Source organism: Barbatula barbatula, assembly GCF_947034865.1.
Source record: "Barbatula barbatula genome assembly, chromosome: 9".
Lineage (NCBI taxonomy): Eukaryota > Metazoa > Chordata > Actinopteri > Cypriniformes > Nemacheilidae > Barbatula > Barbatula barbatula.
In genome coordinates, this window is record NC_136772.1 from 12,242,600 (window position 1) to 12,266,994 (window position 24,395).

The 24,395-nt window shown below is 38.6% G+C and overlaps 1 protein-coding gene across 13 annotated transcripts in view; it reads right to left on the reverse strand.

Moving 5' to 3' along the window:
- Nucleotides 1-19,396, reverse strand: part of lrrfip1a (leucine rich repeat (in FLII) interacting protein 1a) — a 33,116-nt gene extending 13,720 nt beyond the window's left edge. For 5 of the 13 annotated variants that reach the window (XR_013787147.1, XM_079464666.1, XM_079464665.1 and 2 more), the window contains exons 1-3: nt 18,391-18,941; nt 7,356-7,442; nt 2,034-2,084 (exon numbers count right to left, since the gene is read on the reverse strand). Coding sequence is in view for 12 of the 13 variants with exons in the window: in XM_079464666.1 (XP_079320792.1) it covers nt 2,034-2,084; nt 7,356-7,442; nt 18,391-18,480 (228 nt within the window). In the remaining variant the exon portion in view is untranslated. Of the gene's footprint in view, nt 1-2,033; nt 2,085-7,355; nt 7,443-18,390; nt 19,205-19,227 lie in introns of those variants that run through there. The other 8 variants (XM_079464674.1, XM_079464670.1, XM_079464673.1 and 5 more) reach the window with 4 other exon arrangements.
- Nucleotides 19,397-24,395: the final 4,999 nt, after the last annotated feature.

Below are 24,395 nucleotides of genomic sequence, written 5' to 3' on the forward strand. Positions count from 1 at the left end.
GCAGACTGGCGAGAAAAGAGCTAAAGCTAGGTGGAGCGTGTCATTTTTATGTCATATTTTTAAAACAATAGACGTCTCTCTGTGGCACTGTCAAACATTGCCCTATTTGTTTGAGCAGTTACATTGTGTCACAACCTGGCCTGCAGGAGGCATTAGGGAAACACGTTGCAAAATCTTTTTAAACAAATGACACACTTCCCTTTTAGAGATAACAGTTAAAGCAGTTAGCTCAGTTTTCAGGTGTTTGTGGCATGTGTGGGTTTAAGCTCTAATAACCCTAGATGACCTGCTGTGGATGAGGAAAAAGGACGGGTGACGTATTAAGAATGTAAGTATCCGTGTATGCAGGATGACATATTATACAGGAAGTGTTGGGTAGCAGAGTATAATGTGGGGAGCAGCACAAACCCTGTGCTTCCTGCTGTGCAGAAGAGAGAGCTAAACAACATAAACATAAGAATAAACATAAGACTCCTAATCGAATAGAGGAACAAATTAAGTTCAAATCAAGGCAATGAAAAGGGAAAGAGAGGGATGGAAAGGTCAGAGACGCGGGATGGATTAAGACGACAGACCTTGTAGCCATTGTAGGAGAGGCCTTGATGTTTAGAAGAATAACTACTGCTGCTGCTGTACTGTTCAGGAGAATAGTAGGTACTCTAAAACCATGGGAAAGAATGAGGAAGTGAATGGTTAACTTATGAAGAGAAGAGGTGTGTGATAAATGTTGAGATGTTGGAGCGGATGACCTGTTTTAAAAAGCCGAAATGCGAGGAAAACTCACGTCAGACAGACAATAACTTTGTGGTACTGTATAATTTATCATTCCCGGGGTTAATGCATCATACGGTTTATTATTTTCCTGGGTTAGTAATTCACACTGCACTGTACACACTGTACAAAATACAGGAGGTTAGCCTGGAAAGCCATTCATTTAGCTTCAATCACCTAACAGCACAGCTCCCATTAAGATCAGTACAATGTCCTTTTATCAAGCAAATCACAAATCCATCATGCTTTCTCAAAGATTGTGGCAACCTTCCACATGTTATCTGTATTTTAATGTTAATCCCGGACGAGGAAGTAGACCCACCGACTGCAGATCAAGCCTAGAGGAACGAGACCTTTTGCTCTCATCACTGAGTCTGGAGCTCTGTGTACAAAAACACAGTAGAGTTCCATAACATTGATCTGATCACCAGGTAGTCAAACATATTGTTTAACAGTCAAAATGACAAAGTAGTTAATGCTCAAACCCTGACATCACACAAACACACGAGTCACTAACCCGACTAGATAATGTGCTGAGATCATCATCATCATCATAGCCATTGCTCTGTGGAAAACACACCAAATGATTGATATCGCATCTCCTCCTTAAACCACACAGATACGACATGAATTTAAGCGCCATAAACATACAGTCTTGGAAGAATGCTTCTTCTTTTTCTTGGACTTCTTATGTGAATGAGAGGATGGGATCTGTGGAAGCTGGAAAGGGAATGCGATTAAAACCACATGATTTGATGCTCAGTACTTACCGTTGAACATTGTAATATTAGACACTTCAGCAGCACGACAGACGTTTTACTCTTACTTATATTTGTTTAGAAATTCAGAGGAAAACCACACCACCTCATTTGTATTAATTCAGTGAAACACTTAAAACATTTCAAAGCATCATCAGATCAAACACGTAACTGCAACACAACACACTGAAAACAATTAAAAGAAGAAGTCTTGTAAACTCAGTTAGTTGCTTAATGCGATCATAACACTTTCAGGTTCCTTTTAAAGAGACCACACAACATTCTTTTGTGACTGAAGCAACCCTGAGAATCTTACCCCGCCGTAAGCACCTGACGCATCCAACTGCACAAACAAAACCACGTCAGCTGGAGCATCACTGTGGACCGTTTTATGACCAGACAACATGGCGAGTACACATACAGTATAAACCCAAAATCTAAGTCACAAGGGCTACATTATACAAACAAACTCTGAAAGGATCTAGAAGCTATGCTGATACTGACCCGCATGTTGCTCCTGCTCCCCACTGACATCCGTTCTTCATCATCAGACACCTTGATGGATGGAAAAAGAGGTAAAATTAGAAGTTGCCCACAGTTGGCATGAGTTTGATATGTAAAACACCCCGCTGCGTATAGTGATGTATATTGTGTTTTGATAACAGTGGCAATATTGTTGAGCACCCACAACCGACGTTACGGTCACATTCGGTAGTCACGGAGTAGACGCAGAGAAAAGCATCTAATAAGGATTGAGAAGGACAGACAGTGAGATACAAACCGAAGCATGTCTCCGTGACAGGCGTGTATACCGTTCACTGTCCTCCTACAGGAGAGGGAGAGAAAAAGAAGAGAGCAGAAAAGAGAAGAGAAGAAAGGAGAAGGTCCAGTATTGAATGCGAAGCAGCGTACAAATCATAACAGTTGCTAAAAACAGTATCATCTACAGACAGGCCTATTTATATATATAAAAAATAATATACACATTATTATCCATGCTTAACATTTTTAGTAAATTAAGCAATAGATAAATATCTACAATGCCAGTAAACTTACATTAACTCAACAGATTGTTTTATAGATTCTGTAAAATACTGGTGTGAAATACTGACATTGTTTTGTTTCAAAACATGCATCCCTGTCCTCATGTCAAACATTAGTTTTCTTATGAGTAACTAATGGATAACAGCAGCCTGCACTCCAATGTACTGTATCCCTATCATGCAAAATCTCAACTGAATCCAATGTACCATCCACTGCTCAATGTCCCCCCATTTGTTGTCCTGGTTATCCAGTCCATAATATTTCTGAAAAGTAGCAGAATTCAGCAGAGAAAACAGCCGAGGAGAAAGGTTCAGGAATCAAGAATGCGATGTAATAATAGTAGAACAGAATATAGAGTATTATATTTTCCCACTGATGTAATGCTATTTTTTTGCAAATCATACTATTAAAGAGAACATAATAAATAGCAAAATATGCAATAGTGGAGAAAAATGTAATATGCAATAGAGGAAAAAAATTAAATATGAAATAGGGGAGAAAAATAAAAGAATCAAAACATGCAGGGTACTTAACTAGCAGCAAACACAGAGGAAAGGTGTCCTACCTTCTGAACCTGATAAATCTACATCACAGGAAGCCAGCATAAAGGATCAGACAGACATATAGACCACCAAGCATACAGACAAGAGAAAGAGAGAGAGAGAGAGAGAGAGAGAGAGAGAGAGAGATGGGTATGGGTTATTTCCATAGCAGAGCAAAAAACAAGTGGAGGATTTTGGAGATATATAGGCAAAACAGGTCAAGTTTGAGCAATCCAGCGGGCAAGCATCACGTTACCTTGCCTTAGAAGTAGACAAGGCTTAAATATGTTGCGAACATCTCTGAAGCGCCCATATAAGGAATACTTTAATCTGAATTATGGCATGTAGTTGCACGTGTTCAGATATCTACCGGCGCATGGGAATATGAAGAGTGGTCATGTGGCCGGGTCTATGGGGTTACAGGATTCTTTCCATTGATGTTTGAGGTTTCATTCACTCACACTATCTGCAAGTACTAATACAGTAGTAAAGCACTTGCAGTACATTAATATGCAGGTTAGGTTTTGTTCCCAGGCAACACTTGTTAAGAGTTGGCATATGACCATACAACATTTTCCCCTGCTATTGCCAAACTATATTTAAAAAAAAAGTGTTTCTTATGCGGATATTAGGGAAAATCTGAGATGGAAAAACCTTTTTAATAATGTAGCACAGAGCACAGTAGCATGCACAGTTCCTACCAGATTCACACCTAAATGGTTTTCCCATGTGGATTTGTTGTAAATTTGCTGTAATAACTAATATTCTCTTCCTGCAAGCACTCTCTAAAAGGTCTCTCACTGTACTTCCCTTTTGCTCCGACAAAAATGTCAATGACGACTAACCGACCATCTGTAGCACACAATTCTAAATATGAACTTTTTGTTGGCCTTCGTTGGTTTCAAATTACATTCACAATCTTACACAGATGCTTAATAACGTTTAGCGTAAAGGAAATCATAAAATAAATTAAAAAACAATTTGGAAAAAAAAAAAATGAAGTACACTAACCCTCTTCTCTCAACAGGTAGTGGTCTAGCTTTTGTTGAAACTAGTAACTTTGTATTAGCACCTATTGTACTATTGCTCTTTGTATGACATATCGCTTATTGCTCCCTGAACTCTTTGTAAGTTGCTTTTGATAAAAGCATCTGCTAAATGACTAAATGTAAATATCACACAGATCAATACCTATGTTTCAGTTTGGATGTTAACACAATCAATAGGTGTACACCTCTGTTTGTTTTGACATAAAAATAGAGGAAACAACTTTCAAATATATAAACAATATATTGCTTGTCACTAGAATTACCTATTTTGATGGTTGTTTGATAAGATGTTATGCAAGCTCACAAATCTCTCTTTAGTCTCTGCAACCTCCCACAAATAGTCTAGGATAGCAGAGGTGGAAAGTACTTTTACCCGAGTACATTTTCATTTTTAACTTTTAATACTTAAACACTTTACTAAAGTGCTAGGTTTTAAATGTACAGTACATGATTCAAATTTACTACACTTTTAAAGGTCCAGTGCATGACATTTAGCGGCATCTATCGGTGAGGTTGGAAATTGCATCCACAGCTCACCCCTCACTTTGAAGCACTACAGTGGCTGAAACAGGACAAAGATGTTGTCATGTTTTTGCTTCTTTGGCGAAGGAGACTTGCTCTGTAGAGCAGCTTGTCCATTGAAGGCTACTGTAGAAACATGGCAAAATACATGTAAGGGGACCCGCGGTGTATGTAGATAGAAATTAGTGATGCACTGAAATTCCGGCAGAAAACAAAAGAACAAAAAATATGGCAACATAAAAGCCGACATATTCGGCTTATTGTAAAGTGTTACCAGTTTAAGTTCAAAGTAAAAACACACACAGATAAAGTACAGATACTTGAAAATAAGTCCATCTCTCTAAGAAACTAGTTTAATGTTGAAAACAACAAAGTACTGCATTACAGAATTGAACAAGTCTTGCCTCGTACCAATAATAACACCAACAGTAATTCGTAACTAACTACATCCGACTACAAAAGCAAGTGACTTCCTACAAGTCATATCCTATTATAGCTTTGGTCAACTATACCCTTATAAGTCACAAAACCATCTCGATATTCATCAATGATCTTTGAAGAATAGAGAATGTTCCATATAGTCAGCCAACCAATAAAACCACATTCCGGTCATTTCATGCTGGTTCACCTAGTATAACAGGCAAATTATTTACACCCAAAGCCTTTAATTTCTCAATACTTATCCAGTAAATTCATGCTCACCTTCCTCAGCAGAGGGGTTCGGGGACGCCCACCGAGCGCCTCCCTTGCCCCTCTGCTCGAAAGTCGCCTAAAAGCCGTTCTGACAGTCTCACTGCATTTCCATCTACCTCAGGTCTGAGGAGTACAGACGCTTTTGAAATCCAAACCAGGTAGCCACCGTGCGATTCATCTTCATGGAGTCAAGCTTAGGTGGGATTCAAACCAATTCCACAAGTGACTGGAAGCTACACTTCAACAATTCATAAAACATATGCAAAATATCCATAGCAAAAGCCCAAGCCTATATTACATCCAGGGTCAAGCCTGACTCTGCATCCAGTTAGTAAACGGGAACTAGCTGTGGGTAGGAGAAAAATCGTATAATCTTCTTTGAGACCCACACCTCCTGATCAGACTGGACTTAACTCTGAATGTTAGTTAATCCCTCAAGTGTGACCCGGGCATTTGAAGGCTCAGTGTATATCTTCATTATGTAAGCTTTGTTGAGTCTGTCTCAGGTATTGAGATGGGGCTTTCTAGATTTTCACCTCTGAACAATCCAAGTAAATGAAGATAACAATGCTTCGATCTCTTAATACCCAACTAAGGCCTGAAACCCAGCTCTCTTTTATAAAAGGAATCTTAAAAATCAATTGCAATGTTCGAGTAAAGTATCAAAAAAGATTGACAAAAAAAACCTGCGCCACAAAGCTGGAACACGCTACAACAAAATGAGCAAACACACCACATAGCATTTGTATTCATGCTATCTAAACAAATGTCTTACACACCAGAATCAGAGCAAGTTAAATCAAGCAACTGCATGCTACTGTATTATACAAATTGTATACGCAATTCAACGTTTTGTTTCATAACCTGTACACAGGTGCTCTCAATGCAGCCTTAAATTGCATTCAACATAGATTAAAGTGAAAGAAAATCTGTCATCATTTACTCGTACCTTTTATCATTTCAAACCTGCATGACTTTTTCATCTGCACAACAAAAAAGAAGATATTTTGAAGTTTTTTGTTAACTGGCCACCATTCACTTGCATTGGTTTTGTGTCCATACAATAGAAATGAATGGGAGGCAGTGCTGTTCAGTAACCAAATTCTTCAAAATATCTTCTTTTGTGTTCTGCGGTGGAAAGTCATAAAGGTTTGAAATGACAAGAGTGTGATTAAATGATGACAGAATTTACATTTTGATCACTTTAAATACAAAAAATAAAACAAAGACCATTATGTGTTGAAACCTGCACTCTGAAATATGTCTGGCCATTGGTCTGAGGCTACATTTCTGATCCAATGTGGAAATTCAAACTCGTTCTTGGAGGTCTTGACATGGGCTTTGATTAACTGATCCTGATCACTATTATCATTCCAAAACATGTCCTTCAGACCCCAGAGCCCACAGACATGATGCAGATTAAACAAATTCAACATAATGGGCTGGCAGAGTTATACAGTAGCAAATCAACAAGACTACTGGAAATATTTTAATGGTTTTATTTTCCTTTGGTAGTTGAACACAAAAGCCAAAGCAGTTAAACTTAAAAACTGTGACGCAGGTTGTTTACTTCGGAGATGCTTCACTGCTTAACCTTTGACTCTTGGGAGTTAGTGTGGTGATTATCACACCAGTAAAAAGCTAAAATACATGCTGGGCTTAAGCAAGTAAAAGCTGGGGAACGTCTTTTTTCCATGAGCTAAAGCTCTTCAGACTTTAGACTTACAGGATAAGTCAGGTCTGACACCTCAGTACAAAACAATATCTTTATGAGATTCACTTATTTTTATTCTAATTGTATTTAGACTATTAAGACAACAGTGAGGTCCCGTCTTTGAATTTGATTGGACAAAAGATGTTTCGGGAACCTGAATCTCCACACACACACACACACACACACACACACACACACACACACACACACACAGACACACACACACGAAAAAGTTTAAGACTCAAAACTTGTGTTTCTTCACCTCTTTCTGTTGTCTCTCCAGTTCTTTCATTCTGATCTCCCGAGCTTCTGCACGGGCTGCCCTCTTAGCTGCCAAACGGGCTTCAGCCTGCAGGTGGAGGTAAAGAGAAATAAAGATATTAAATTATAGCACAGAGACCATAAGCAATTTCCTAAGCACAAAGGTACTTTAAAAAAAATTATATATATAATAAAAAGCACAACTATGAAACCATTTTGGAACTTGGATTTTAGGTTTTTAATTTGGTAGCAAAATCTTTCTAGAAAAAAGTATTTCAAGACAAAATGATTCTTTTTTTAATTATATTTTATAAATATAAATGTAACAATGAATGAAAACCGGACAATTATTAAATCACTAAAATGCATGTGTACACTCATAACATTGATGTTTTGTAACTCCTCTGCCTGCACATGCAACAAGTTTGTTTGTGTCTACATGAGAGTGTATTTGTGTGTGTGTACGGTAATGTGTGCACTTCAGTCCATCACATTACAAAAGTCCTTTTAAGGAAAAGAGTCCCACTAAGGCATGAGGAGAAAGAGAGAGAGGGGCCGAGCAAGCACACTTCCTTCCTGTATATGACGGCAACAAAATGTGGTGACAAACCAAAAAGACTCGACCACAGTATTTCCTCAAAGAGACCCTCCCAAAGTGACGACAGCACATTAACTCCACCCAGCTCTCTTAATACAACAACTCCTAAGAATACAGCCATGAATTCAGAGGAATTTTACCCAGATTCACAAAACAAAATCACACAAAAATATTTTTATTTTATGGTTCAGGTATAAAAGGGATTTAATTTGAAGTCCATCTGTACTCAACATTACATCATTATACCATCACACTTACCACATGATACATTTACAATGCTACTTGCTTAAGACTTGAAACGCAAAAAGCCGAAAAGCACAGCAAGACAGTTATCACCAAGATAGCACACGATACAAATCCTTATTACACACGTGTATGTGCTCTTCAATGTAATAATGGACCGGGTTGCACACACACGACCGACACTGCCTCCCAGTATGATCATAAAACCATCACAGACTATGTGTACACTATACCAGTTTAAAAAGCGACACCTCATGAGAGTGCGCTCAGTAAAGAAAACCTACACTAGCAGGCAGTAAACAGAGATTCACCAGCGAATAGACTATGATTAAACTGGTAACGTTACAGCGAAGTAAACATATGGAACTGACCGTGGTATATTTACCTATCTGATAAAATGTCACTTTTATGCAGAATAACAGCAAATACGCTCAATATGTTAAATCTAAGACTGACCAGTCCAAATCAATCGTGTCAAGTTAAACTCACATCAGCAACTAAAATGAATTGAGGCACGTCGGTCTAATAAATCTTGAATAACTTACAATTTTATGATCCAATTAATTGATAAAGTCTTCCTCCTGTTGCTTTGGACAACGTTTATCAGCTTTTCTATTTTTCCGAGACTTGATAAAGCTTATCCACAGGCTGTTAGTATATTTTTTTTTTAATCACGTTTTTTGCGCATTTCTTCTTTTTCTAAGTTTGGCGGTTGGCGAACCATATTCGGGAGCTTCTTCCACGTTACGAGATTGCTGGTGAACAATCCCCCCCAGATGACGGATAGTTAGCCAAAAACAAAGCGTGCCCGTGTAGAAAGATGATATGATTGGTCAGTTTTACGGTCACTTGAAATTACATCTCCCCCATTGATTTACTGTACTGTCAGCCAGCGGTACGCTAATTCAAGCACATGTTCGACATCTTGCAGCATGCGCAGGCTGTGCAGATAGTGTATGACATTGCAGAATTGCGACTTGTGGGAAAATCATCAGAATTGCGGGAAAATCAGCCAACTTTTATTGGAAATAATCTTTTTTACAGTAGTTTAGGTCATCACAGAGGGCCCTTAAGGTTTGCTACTGATACTAGCAAACTTACTCTTAAGCGTATCATTTCAACGCAGTTTTACATTCTTATTTACAATACTGTAATAAATTACAATACTCCGATAAAATACAGAACAAAAGCCTTTAGTCCTAATAAAACAGAAACTAAAGAAAAATGTGTTTAAATGAACCCATTGAGCTTAAACCCTCAGCTAATGAAAGGGGGCCTAAATGCAATCTTGTGTTTGTTGGCTGATGGAGAAGTCTATAATAACTTGTTCCTGAGTAAATGTTAGATCATAATCTTAAATTGGCTTTCCGTCCTGGATGCAGTCGCCCTCTTTCCGAGGAAGCAGCTGCTGCACTGCCCAGTGATCTTGAGAATTGAAAGCCTTTCTGAAACAACTATGTCGCCAAAGTAAATATTTCTAAAGCTTCAGCTACTAGTAACAGTGCTACAGAGATTATGGCCTATTTCTTCTTTTTATTTAATCAACATTTTTATTAAAAAAAGAAGCTGACCAGCTTTAACACATTCTTTACAAATTATTTTCAAGAAGTACAACACCACAGATGTGATGCCCATAAAGAGAGGCAATGAGGACAAAAAAGGATTAAACTGGGAAAAATGGGAGAATGACAGCACCTCGGAAAATTAAATGTCCAATTGTACAGCAAGTAACAATTACAGTAGATTATATATCACTACTGTTTGTAAACAGGAACTGTGTGGCTGTTATGTTAGTCAGTACTGTTGTAATGAAGGCGGATCATTTTTTAAGTTAACTGCCAAGGAGACAAAGAACACACAACTCCCCCCAGCAATTACAACAACAGCTGTCAAAACGGGTTCTTACATTCTGTGTGCCAAGTAAGTTACCTGTGCATTCATGCACTATAGGTATCCACCTAAAAAGCCTTTGCCTTATGAGAACTTCTCAATATTTCATTAAAAAGACTAAACATAAATAGTCTCACTTTTGCAAGCATTGATCAAGAAATGCACTTTATACAACTGTGTGAATGACTGGGTAACCAAAACTATGCCTTTTCTGACCATAGCAGGAAGTCAGATAGCTGAATCACTCACAATCAACCCTGGATAACACCCTCCTTGCACAGTTCACAACACAGCATTCGAAATGCTGATGGTATTAACGCACGGCCATAGCTGTTTTTGAGCCGATGTGAAGGCTTGTGTTTAACAGAACACAACAGAAAGATCTTCACGTGCATATAAAAGAAAGAGGTTGATATTTCTTAAAAAAGCATGCTCTCGTTTTTCATAACTCACATTTATCTTAAGTCACAGTACCTTTTTGCAGTTATCAAAGTAGACCATGATATCAGTCACGGTGAGCATTTTGAAGCCAGGGTCATCAGCATCTTCCCCCATCATGAGCTCTCACACACTTTCTTATCACAGAAAAGATAAAAAATGGCCTATTTCTCACACCCTCCTCAACGGCTATTTTTAATGACCCAAATGCAGCGCCCTCTATCAAAATATCCCAAAGGCTCCAATTTTATGAAAGTTCGGAATGTGACAGTTCTCAACGGAATGGAGAGCTTGTTCCATCATGTTATAGCTGGACACAGACACAATCTTATGCTGTCTGATAAACAACTCCTTTGAATATAAACATTTATTTATGGCTCTAAAGAGTAAATTCAGAAGTCCCTGAGAGTTTCTGATGAATGCCAGGACAAATCCAGAGGTCTTATCTGATGACATAAATGCCACAGGATAAGATGCCAAGCCCGTACCAGGGGCCATGTCTCCCACGGCCCCTGGTACAACCCTGCCAAGCTGTGTGGGTACAGTACATTTGAATCAGCTGGTCCCCTGTTTGTAGGAAAATATGAAGAGCTTCCATGTTAACAAACACAGGAAAGGCAAAACAAAGACAAGTTACATGAGGCCCATTAAGAAAACTGATGAGGTTCAATGATTACGTGTGTTTTTGCATTGGAGCTTGTAAGAAAACCATAAAATTGAGTAAAACTTTTTTTACAAAAACTAATTGTTTGTATTTAATGTTCAAACAAATAACATTTAAAATGAGGTCTGTCAAACGATTCACATCCAGAATAAAAGTGAGTGTTTACAAAATATAAGTCTGTGTACTGTGCATAATAATTTTGTATTTATAAAACATACACATATATGCATATACCAAAAAAGATGTTTGTATATCATTTAAATAATTGACCAATATAAATAAATACATGTAAATATTATTTACACATGGATGTGTACTGTTTATAATACAAAATAAAATGCACAGCACCAAACATGTAAACACAAACTTTTATTCTGGATGCGATTAATCGCTTTACAGCCCCTTATAAATGTTCAAAATCATTCTGATAATCATATCAATATCATATTGAGAATCATTTTGGCAGCTTTTTAAAATGGATTCATTGGATCGTCTGCATGAGACATAAACAGTGTTTCTCAGAGCGGAAACATTTGAGATCACTGCAGGCATCTCAGCCTCTGCTCTGCCCATATTAACACATAAACTGTGCTATTATCTTGCGATAATAGTCAATTCCAGAATTTGATGAAGTGGACTAGGTGCACAAAGTGGACATTAAATTACACATGCCACCCTTAAACAAATAGTTCACCGAAATTGTGCAATAGTTACTTAACATGGGCTTGTTGTCCATGTTATTGATAAATGTGCAGCCGTGTGCACATCTCAAACGACCACACAAAAGCATCTCTTGACAAAATGTAAAGTCCTTGTGTTTGGCCAGCAAAAAAACACTTGTTTCACCAACCACAGAAGTTACTCAAGACACACCAATGAGCCTGTTGGAAACAGAAGCCTGTTGAAATGTGAGAAAAGAGCAAGATGAGAGACATCAGCTCTCTTCCGCTCATCTACTGATCCCTATATGTTCAAAGACGTTCAATGTGCTCTCTTTTGAAAAGGCCTAAAAATATCTGGCCTTGAATAGTCTGGGTTTAGACTGCAAAATACCTAACAACGCTGCTATTTTTTATGGAATCTTCCAATTCATCAACTTGATATACACATCAAACTGTTTCATACCAATTTGTATTCATGTCAAACAGGCAACAACACAAGCATCTAGTCAGAACAAACATTACTTTTTCCTTAAGCAAACATCAGAGTCTTATCAGAGCAACTTTGCAAGTTAATAAATCACAAAACATCAACCCTTTTCCTTTTCCGTATTTGTTTTGTTTATTTGCAATAGTTTTTAAAGTTACATTTAAAAAAATAAGAAAAATAAATCAAAGACACCAGAAGATCAACTTCAAAGGTGACAGCAGCATGAACCCAGAATGAACCAAAAACATATCAAGATGAGGATACTATTAGGGGTTAAATTGGGCCGGGGCGTTGTTGTGGAGCGGAACATCATGCCACGGTATAAATTTCAAGTTTAAGTAACAACAGTTTACCCTATTTGTCAGTGTATAGACTTCCATATATAATGCATTGCAATGTAGTAACCCAACTTGCAGTTATACATTAACCAAATGCACGCTGAAATCATTCCCTGCGTTCCATTCCGAAACGATCATCCCCATGGTTTACTCTCTTTTAGGTAAAGCTCTTGATGTGTAAGTTCTGAAGGGATAAAATAAATTGTCTGTTTAAAATTCACATGGCAAAAGGAGCAATAAAAACATTGTAATATTCTCTTTATTTGGAGTGATGTTTTGTGTGGTGTCCCATTCCTGAAGGGTCCTTCGGAGGGATTCTGTTTGGAACGCGAGCCCCGACACATAACGCCATTGTATTGTGTCATATTATCACATGCAAATGTGTTTATTTGATTTTAAAGGTAACATAACTGCTGTTCAGATTAAGAACTATTTCACAACTGATTATATATTTTTTTTAATGGATCACAGTGTGTTCCGTGGGGCAATTATTGGCCTTTTAAAAACGGAATAATTGATGAATAACGAAGAATCAGCATCAAAAGAAAACAAATAAGTCAGCATTACTCCATACGGGACGCCTCCCAATGGCAGAGTAAACAGGAAAGAAATTGTGATAACAATCTTCAGGGGCCGTCAGTGATGTAAGAAGGAGGAAGAAAACCCTTCTGAATCCTCGTCCTTATATGGAGAGGTTCCATTCACTGAAAAATGTCAGTATGCTAAAAGCTTTGACATAGTGAAGGAAATAATTATTTGATCCACTGCTGATTTTGTAAGTTTGCCTTGCTTACAAAGAAATGAAGGGTCTATATTTTTATGGTAGGTTTATTTTAACTGATAGAGACAAAATGTATAGATTTTAGTCCACTCCTCTGTAAATCTTTAAGGTTTCTTGGCTGTCGCTCAGGAGTTTTAGCCTCCTTCACAGATTTTCTATAGGACTAGGGTCTAGAGACATGCTTCTCCTTAAGCCATTCTCTGGTTGTCTTGGCAATATATTTTGAATCTTTGTCATGTTAAAGGCACATTCACGACCCATCTTCAGTGATCTAGTGAAGGGGAGGAGGTTCTCGTCCCAGATTTTTCGGTGCATGGGACCGTCCCTCAGGTGAAGTCATCCTGTACCCGTAGCAGATAAAAAGCCCTAAAGCATAATGTTTCCAACACTGTGCTTCTCTGTAGTGATGGTGTTCTTGGGGTCATAGTCAGCATTTCTCTCCCTCCAAACACAGGAGTCAATTTTGGTATCACAGCGCTTTCTCCAAATTCTTTTCTGAATTCTTTTGATGTTTATTATCAAAATTCAGACCAGAGCCGGGCTGGCCTTCTTGGGCAGGAGGACCTTGCGGGTGCTTCAGGATTTCAATCTATTGTGGCATAGCGTGTTACCAATGGTTTGTTAGCTAACTGTGGTCCCAACTGTTTTGAAATCATTAACAAGCTTCTTCCGTGTAGTTCTGAACTGATCTTTAACCTTTCTCATGATCATCTTTACCCCATTGGGGAAATCTAGCAGGGAGCTCCAGACCAAGGGCAATTGATAGTTATTTTGTATTTCTTGTATTTCCAAATATTCGCACCAACCGCACCAATGTGGAGAGGTTGAAATGTAAGATACAGATTCTGTTGGCAGGCATCTTTTATATACATAACATACACAAGAAGCTGATTTAGGAGTACTTTCTTACAGGTGACAGGACTAATCTGTGGTCCATATGGGCACATAAACAATCTGTGAAGCCAGAATTCTTGCTGGTTGCTAGGGGATCAAATACTTATTTCACTGACTGAAATGCTAATTATTTTCTAACCTTTATATACATTTGTTCACCAGATTTGTTTGTTGATATTCGGGTTCTATCAGCTAAAATAAACCTACCATAAAAATTATAGACACTTCATTTATTTGTAAGCAGGCAAATTTACTAAATCAGCAGTGGATCACATAATAATTTCCCTCACTGTAAGTGCATGGACATAATTTTACAGTTTTCTATGCATTTCTAAAGTGTCTTGCTTCAACCGGCGCTAAATAATTTAATAAGCATATTAATGATGCATTCATTGATAAATCATAACATTTCATCTACACAGGAAAGTAAATGTAACTTCAAGTAAATGCTTTGGATCAATAACACATTTTACAGTATCGCCCACCACTACCCTCCAGAGTTCAAAGTCTAGCTCTGATTCACCTGGCACTCTAATCTCCTTTGAAACGTCTCAGGTTTGATTTCTTAAGAATTTATATACAGAGAAATGTAAAAATAAGTAGAGGAGTCTGACATGCCACCATTGCTATTTCCTGCGAACACTCCTGCGCGAGTGTTAATGATATATGATATATATGCTATATTCATCATATATGATGAAGCGAAAGGACCGACAGAGCAAACGAGTGAAGCGCTCAATCTTGCAATTGAAACAAAACGCATGCTTGCTACAGTACAGTGCACAAAAAATGCTCTTAAAGGGGCAGCAGCATAAAAAAGATCTCTGTTTATAATCTTCATCAAACAACAAAGAATGGGCCCAAAACACAATTATATTAAAGCAATTGATCACATCAAATAAAGGAAGAAAGTAGCTTAAAGATAGATGTGCTTTAAATATGGTGTTGAAAAGTTTTGAAAGAGTTTACATAGACAATAAAAATCATTAAGAATGATATCTATTAATTTCTTATGGATTTATTAATGTATTCAACACATTTTGATAAGATTTTAGTGATTTTTTTTCGTACCTCACCCCACGACACTGGTTCTACCAAATTAACCGCGGGTGTCACCACCTGAATCACTTGGTAGCACCTTTGCCACGTCTCTCAAATGTTAGTCTAGAGCCCTGTAGAGAAATGAGCTACTGATGAGCAGACAGTGAAAACTCCAGACGGCATCTGGAGCTCCCCTGCGCTTAACAAAAACTTGAAGAATGTGGTCATTAACCAAATACAAACAGATGCAACAATCTGTTGATCTCATAAGTTTGTCCCACCAGATTCCACAACTTGCATGCATGTAACTAGACGAAGCAAAGCACTGAATCAAAAGTATTGAGATTTCTTTTAGCAGGAAATCCCTCATTCATGCTCTACCGGGGGTCTTACATCACACAGTTCACATGGAAACACTAAGTTAAGTTAAATTAAATTAGACACTGCCACTGAGGACTATATAGTCTGTGTGTGACTCCGCTGCATCCACAAACCTGCAAACTTGGAAGAGGTGAAAAAGGTGACTGCCATACGACGGTAGTGGGGGGTGTGGTGGTAGTGAATTGTCATTTTCTTCAGGCTTTTGGCCTGCACACGTTTTTTTAAGTGCACCACATGACACCTATGGAGCAGCTGCTAATTCCTTGACAATCATTTTAGAGCTACAGGAAAAACCAAATTTGAGATTTTCATAAAAATAAATACGTTGCCCTCGTCTCGCGATCCCAATGCTCAAAATCGTAATTAAACATCTAGTTATCTTCATTCGTCTACGTTTTCTGAGAGGTGCACCTTCCTAAGTCTTTCCCAATTCAAACTGGATGTGTGTCCATCGAAGCAAAGCGCTTGCCCATCTGATGTTTTGGTTTCGGATTTAAAACATGCAGGATTTAACGAAAATAAAGTGCGGGACCTGACTGATGCGAGTTACAAGAGCTAAAAAAAGTTATTAAGAACTTTTATCATAAAGAAAAGTAAAAAAGCAGATACAAGCAATACAAAAGTAATCCGCATGGCTCCTAGATCATGAAGCTAATTGATCGGTCACTAAAAAAATTATTAAATATCATCTGTAGACTACAGTGACCTTCGGACGAATATCAATCGCACACCAGTGCCATACTCCCTTAAGGGCAGAGATATAGAAGTGGAAATTCGAAAGGGAGACTGGCAACTGTCTCTCATACAGCAGTTTCGATCACACGAGTGAACTGAATAATAAATATCAACGCCGCGTACTCTTTGACAGACACTTTGCGTTCGTCCCTTTCAGCAATGCTTTTCACAGGCGCAAACATGACGTTTAGAACGCGTGATTCTGGTTGGCCCTAGGATCAAAAAAGACGACGCTGCATGGAAAAAAAACTCTTCGGATTAACACAATTCACATAAATGACCCGTTTTTTATTCAAAATGGTGAATTTTGCCAAAAAGCAACTAGTTTGAAGGTATGATCCATTAACAGATGCTGTACTCAAAGCTCAAAGTAATGGTCACAGCCACAAAACATCAAGTCTGGTCTTGACCAGCTGGCCTTTGAGGGCTTTCTATTTTTAAAGCGTTTGTTACAGAATCAACAAGCACATAAGGGCCGACATACCTACATGTCAGAGGCCAACAAGAATGAGGCAACAGAATATCAGAACTAGCTGCAGGTACCAGGTGAGTGAAGATAAAAGAGGTACATGAAAGACGAAATATCTCCAGCAATGTCAAAGGGCAGTGAGAACATTGGTGTTTATAGCTTAAATTATTTTGAAAGGCATTTGAAATTCAGATAAAGTAGAAAAAAAGTGGTAAAAACAATCATCTATCTGAAGCTAAACCTGCACTTACAAGGCCTGAACACTTACAAGTATTGACATCTGACCTAGCCGTATAGGGAAAACCTTCTGTAATAAGACATTTGCACGGAAGGTCCTTTTCCCATTTCATTTACAAGACAAACTGGTGGTGTTGGCATCACAAAACAAATCTTTAGTATTCAAACTGAAATTATGCAAATGTGTATCATCATCCTGATTAGATGTCCGCCGACACACTAGGACTGTGTTACCAGAATCTCCCCCATATAAACCCTAACAAAACTCAAATGACTTCTCAAGAGAACATACATAACCAAATGCCACTGAGAAATCTATACTGCAAAATATGAGGAGCTCATGACCACACATTCATGAGCTGTACGTGCAGAAGACGTAATGTATGTGTTTATCAGCAGTCAAACAAAGTATTAGTTGAAATGAATCATGGGTACACGTTCACACACAGCGTTTGCGTCACTGACTGTATTCCACACAATAAAATGAGAGGGCAGTTATTGCTGACTAGTGTGTGGGGAGGCCACTCTTCTGCCAACCACCGGTGGATGTGTCCAGCAGAGACATGCTATTAATAGAACTAAACTTTTGCTTCACACACAGTTTAATCGTCTTTAAAAACACGTTTTTAACACAAGAGTTCATTATCCACGGTGGGTCTCTAAAGATGGGAATTTTTAAACATATTTTTGCGGCACATCGGTGAAAATTGTGACTGGGCGACATCATTTCCCAAGCAGTCAAAATGAGTGTTTCCTCAACCATGAACTCAGCACCTGTTCCAGTACATCAAACCAGCTAATGTTGCTCACTGGCAGCACGTTGTAAAAGTTTAACAACACGAAACAAATTGAAAACAGAAGAAAACAAAACAAAACTTTGGTCAGTAGAAGCAGCTCTGGCATCTGAAATGTAAGCAAATTGCTGGACAACTAAAAGCTTACAGGAAGAAGACATGAGAGGAAATGGTCTACATCTTGTGAAACAGTGTTCGTATTTTACATTCAGGGCTAGATAAATGATTTTCTTAGTCGATGAATAAATTCCCGTCTCCCTAATATTTAGATTAAAAAATAATTTCATAAATGACGGCGAGCCATGTGGCTTTCATGTTTTTCATTGGAGGCACTTCGGTGCCTGTCAATTTAAGTTCAACAATTCTGTTAAGAGATGACTTTACCTCTCTGGCAATAACGTTTAGGGCATCTTCCTCAGCCGTCAAGCCATTTTTGCTGGTGGTTCGTTTACGTCCTGGCCCTTGTGATCCCATGAGTTCAACCTTGAAAAAAATCCTTCTAGTCTTTAGAAACACGCGTTTGCGCTGTGTAGTTGAGACCCTGATCAATGATCAATATGTACGAATCCTTCAAAGTACAAAACAAGAACATGTATATTCAATTTCAAGCGTTAAACAGTGAGGCTACGCTGTGTGGTTGCCGACGAGGTTCATTGTGTTACATCCGTCTTCTGCGCTCTTCCTAGTGCTGTACTTTCAAAGAGCGAAGAGGTGCCGAGCGCGCAAAGACGTATTCATGACACACGTGTTGCCCTCGAGGAGCTGCCAGAAATGGCTGGAAAGAAGCTGAAGTCAGTTAGAGAATCAGACTGTTTTCAGTGTGTCTGTCAGTAGCTGCCTAAAACTTCCCACTGTTAGTTCACTCTTGGTGTGCGCAGATCGACTCGAGCGCCTGTTCTGAGCGAGTTGGGGGAGGCTCCCACCCTCCTCGCTATTTTTAAAGCATGGCAGTCTAGTGCTAAAAACAGAAACCTTATCGTGCACTTCTTGAAGTCAGACTATCAGTATTATCACACCGTTCTCTGTGACAAACAAAATATCATGTTTATTCTTAAAGTTAGGGTTAGTTTAGTTTAGGTAAACATTTATATTTTTCATTTTCTATTGATAAATATTAATATGCCAACGTATAGCCTAAATCACCCGTAAGCCGTGTAAAAGGGAGCCTGGCGGTTTTAGTTGGTGTATTTTGACATCTAGTGGTACAGAAGGAGAACTTACCAGTCATATTTTGCGACTACAGTGATTCGACGAAGGTAGAAAAATAAATAAAAGACTGCGTTTAAAAATGTTCTGTTTTGAATAAATGTTGTAATTCCCTGTTCTCTTCTTTGACGAAAATCCATGCTCTTGGATGCGCTCGTTCTATAATTGATTCGAGAAATGATTCAGGTGTGCACAGGTGAATGGGATTTAAAGGAAGTGTGCTGTTGGTAGCTCATTCAGACCCGTGTAGGAGAGTGATTATCTACTATTGCAATTCTGTATCTTTAATAAAAATGACTTTTCGAAGCTTTGAATCAATTGAACCAAATGAACCAAATGATTCACGTTTTCGAAGCGTTGGAAACACTACATGCTGGCTGGTGAGGATGTTGTAAAAGCATCGAGATCTTACGTCAAACTCAATGGCAGATTATGCTCAACAATTGCTAACGTTTTCTTAAAATTGTAAGGTTTTAAAATAAATTAGAAAACGTATCATTCAATATTAGTGCATGCTTTTTGTGTTTTTGTTGTATTTTATTATAAATCATCAGAGCAGTAACACAGTTAACCATCACTTTCACCATTTAATAATACACTTGTTTGTCATTAAAGTTGTCTAGACAAATAAGCAGGTTAGTTAAAGGTAGTGTTATACATCTGGAAAAGGACAATGAAATGATATAGAAAAGTTAGCTTTATCTTTTATTCTAGATATTAATTTTAATAACTCAACAAGATCTCACAGGCTTATGTGTGAAAAGGAAATTATGTTTGACATAAATGTAACTGTGATAAGTGTAAAAAAACATGTGTGACGTTGAACTGTGTTCTTGTGATTAATAAGGACTGATTTTAATATTTTTGTGGTGAATTGATAAAATAAAATACAGTTGTTCAGGCCCTACAGGTTTTTAAACATTAGTTACCCCACATTTTTTGAGATAGCAGTGTTCAGGTCAAATGGGCTGGCCGGTCAGCAAAAATTGAGACATTTCTTAATAATATTTTGTATTTAAGAAAACATGGCTTTGTAATGTTTAAGCAATTACAGTTAATGATTCATTTTTTGCAACTAAACATATTTTTGAAAAAACAAATCTTTCCCCCGGAAGCCTCATCCTCCACCACTGAAAATTGCTGTAACTCTTTGATCATGTCCACTAAAGCCCCCAAAATTCCCTTTGGTCTAGATTTAAAAAATAAAATAAAAGTGATTAATGTATGTTGTGTGTTTTGTAAACACATTAGAATATTAGGATTTGATGGGTTAACATTTCTTTAATCACATCAATATGTGTTTTTTAATCACTTTAAGATGTCAAGAAGAGTCAGTGTGAAGCACTTTAAAACCTTGTCTATGAACATCATCTCTATCAGATGTATTTCAATCAAATAAATCAGGGAGTGCATTAGTTTCAACATTGATGAAATGGTATTAAGAGAACTGAGTTACGGATCACAAATCATACACCTCAAAAACTTAAAAAAAAACACTTATCTTAGATATTATGTATTTAAAAGCCAAATTATTATTTTTGCCTATTCATTTGTTTATGTTCATTGTGAAATTTCTCTAGATTTCATTTCAGGTAGTATTTGGGCATCTTAAGATGATAACTGCTATAGTTTTACAAACATGATTGATTCATTTCTGTTTTATAAATCTTCATGGTAAAAATTGACCATCTATTAGTTAAAACCGTTTCAATTTCAAATAAACAGTGGTCAAACATGTGAGTTTCTAACTGCTGTTGTTTACAGGTCATCACACCAAAGATCTTCTGGGTGCCTTCGCATCTCGCTTGTGAAAACCTGTAGGAACGTTATCTTGTCTCCAGAGTCTCCTCAGTGAAACTACTCATCGTTCCACCTCTGGACAGTTTCAGTAAGGGAAAAGTCTTCTAGCTGAAGTCACCGTTTGGGCTTCATGTGGGGTCATTGTCGGGAAAAGCCTCTGCTACCCTGTGTGTTAGTGCCTCATTGGGGCAGCACTGGACCATCATTTATTTAACTGAGTGTCAAGGTTTAAATCTTACATTGGACATTTATAAATTGCCTTCAAGTTTGTTGTTTGTTTGTGTGTCTTTGTGGAACTGGAGCTTTTATTAAATGAATGCTTTATTTCTAGTTTCATATTTATACTGTATATCAGTTAAAGACACAGTAGAACAGCTACAGTAGAATCCAACCACAGTAGTTTTTCTGATGCGTCACTTCCGTATCAAATTTGGGAGGGTGATTTTTACGATACTGGCTACCAAATGCAGATAAGAATGTTCTTGTCACAGTGCGGAAACAGGATGTTAAATGGCAGAGGCACATTTCAGCAGGTCCGTCTAAAATGCCCGGTGGATGTCAGGCTTTTGATCTCAAATCTTTGTGAACAATCGTGTGTTCAGAGTCATCAGGGTACATCAGGCTGCCATAAGAGATGGGACTATGAGAACCTAGTTCTCAACTATGAGAACCTCCTACTTACTTCAAACAGTAAGTTTGAATGTTGGGGAATCTCTCCCTGACTTCAGAATCTCTTCCTGACTTCTTCATGCTTTTCTAAGGCATTTTTGTACACTTATTTTGTACTCCTACTCCTATGGCATTTTGTACTCCTACTCCTACTGTGGTGTACTCTCAGCTGTGTTAATGTGAGAGACACACACAACTTTTCTAACTTATGGAACAAAGGGAGAACGGTATATGACAGTAAGATTCTCAGCTGTCAGTTACCATTCCCCTTGCAATAACTTGAAACATTTAGCCTCAAAGGGCTTTAAGTTTAAGTTGGCCCCATCCACAAGGCCAGGATGTTTAGGTTAGTGCATTAGCTTTATGATGAGATGGTCATGGGTTTGATACCGTCATGCTTTCCCTGTTTTTAACTGATTGAACACAGGGAGACCTTGTCTGACAGCAAAACTCTTAGTTGTCAGAATACATTCTTCTGCTTTTTTTAAACGATTTATAGATGTCATATAAAGATGAGACACATGTGACTTATGGAAAACAGGGGCAACAGAATCCGACAGTAAGATCCTCAGCTGTCAGATGCTGTTCCCCTGCTAAAACTTGAAAAATGTTGCCTTGAAGGAATGGCTTTACGTTTAAGCTGTCCACTTCTAGAAAGTCTACTAATTGGGTGGGGTCCTTCACGATGCTGTTGGTTTTGCTGGAGCATCGTGCAAGGAAGATGTCTAGGATGGAGGGGAGAAGGGCGCCGATGATCTTTGCAGCTGTGTTCACTGTCCGCTGGAGGGTCTTGCGGTCTTCTGCAGTATAGTTTCCGTACCAGACAGTGACGAAGCTGGTCAGCATGCTCTCAATGGTTCCCCTGTAGAAAGTGGTGAGGATGGGTGGAGGGAGGCTTGCTCTTTTCAACCGGCGGAGGAAGTGTAGGCGCTGTTGTGCCTTCTTGGAGAGTGACATGGTGTTGGTTGTCCAGGTGAGATCCTCTGTGATGTGCACTCCCAGGAATTTGGTGCTGCTGACTCTCTGCACAGGCGAGCTGCCGATGGTCAGTTGGGGGTGGTCAACAGAGTTTCTCCTGAAGTCCATCACAAGCTCCTTTGTCTTACTCACATTGAGGGACAGGTTGCTAGTGCCATACCATTCAGCCAGCTGTGCCACTTCCTCTCTGTAGTGTGTTTCATCGTTTTTGCTGATTAGGCCTAACACTGTTGTGTCATCAGTAAACTTGATGATGTGGTTTGAGCTGAACTTGGCAGTGGAGTCGTGGGTCAGCAGCGTGAAGAGCAGCGGGCTGAGCACACAACCTTGTGGGGCACCTGTACTCAGTGTGGTAGTGCTCGAGGTGTTGTGGCCGACTCGGACTGACTGAGGTCTTTCGGTTAGAAAGTTAATCCTAGTTAGGGTCTTCCTTACGTAGGTTGGAGACAGGTAGAGTGCCTGGTCGTTGGGAGGTGTGGGCAGTTTTTGTGCAGGTGTAAAGTAAAGGTGAGTTACGGGTGGCACCAATTGCCCGCACAGGGACTTGAACCCTGGACCCTCAGATTAAAAGTCTGATGCTCTACCGACTGAGCTATCCGACAGTAAGATTCTCAGCGGTTAGAAAGGTTTCTCATCTCACTGAACACAGGGATCCTCATCTGGGAGCAACATTCTTAAGCTGAGCTGGCACTATGCAACTGTGAGACTACTTGAATTGCTATGGCGCTTTCACTGCACAAGTTTTTTTGTCATCCTTCATCTTCTTGTTGTAGCAGCATGCAGGCAAAGTGTGCTAACAACAAGACTTTGGTCAAGGACCAACAGCGAAAACCCCTCCCACATTGTGAACACTTCTAGTTTGAAGATGGCTGGAAAACTAGTTGCTGGTGAGATTATGCCACTGGAATGGAGAGTGAAACATTGAAGTGTTATTAAAGGGTTTTCTATTTTCTATTATAAAGACTTGTTGCTTTAGGATAGTTTAGTTTTACCCAACTGTCAGGATTCTACCCCCTTTAAAGTTTTCATGGATAGACATACAGTATAATAAAAAAAAAGTTTGAAGCATGGACACAAGTAACACTAAAGCCCGGTTTCACAGACATGGCTTAGTTTAAGATAGGAGTGTGCCTTAGTTAAGATTAAGATATTTAAATTGCTTTTATAAAAATGCCTTGAAAGAATACATTACTGGTGTGCATCTTGAGACTATGGGAGCATGACTGCTAAACCGGGCTTAAATAACTAATGCCGAACATGGACATGCTAATAAAATTCGAGACAACACAAACTTCATGTTACACATGACAGGGTAATAAAAGAGGGGGTAAAGTGGTGTAGTGGTCTGTGCGCTGGCTTTTTGATCAAGATTTTCCCAACTGCCAGGATTCTACCTTATTTAAACGTTTGCATGGATGCACATATTATCAAAAACTATGCATGAAAAAATCTATGTATTTTTATTTTATGGCCCACAGGGAGAAAATTATATGACAGCAAGATTCTCAGCTGTCAGATACTGTTCTCCGTGCTATAACTTGGAAACTTTAGCCTTAAATGGCTTCACTTTTAAACAGGCTGCATCCACAAGGCCAAGTGGTGTAGTAGTTAGCGCACTGGCTTTATGGCCATGAGGTGGTTGGTTTGATTCCCTCCTGCTTTACCCCTGTGAACCTAGTTGAAGACATGGGAACCTTATCTGACAGCAATATTCTTAGTTGTTAGGATACATTCTC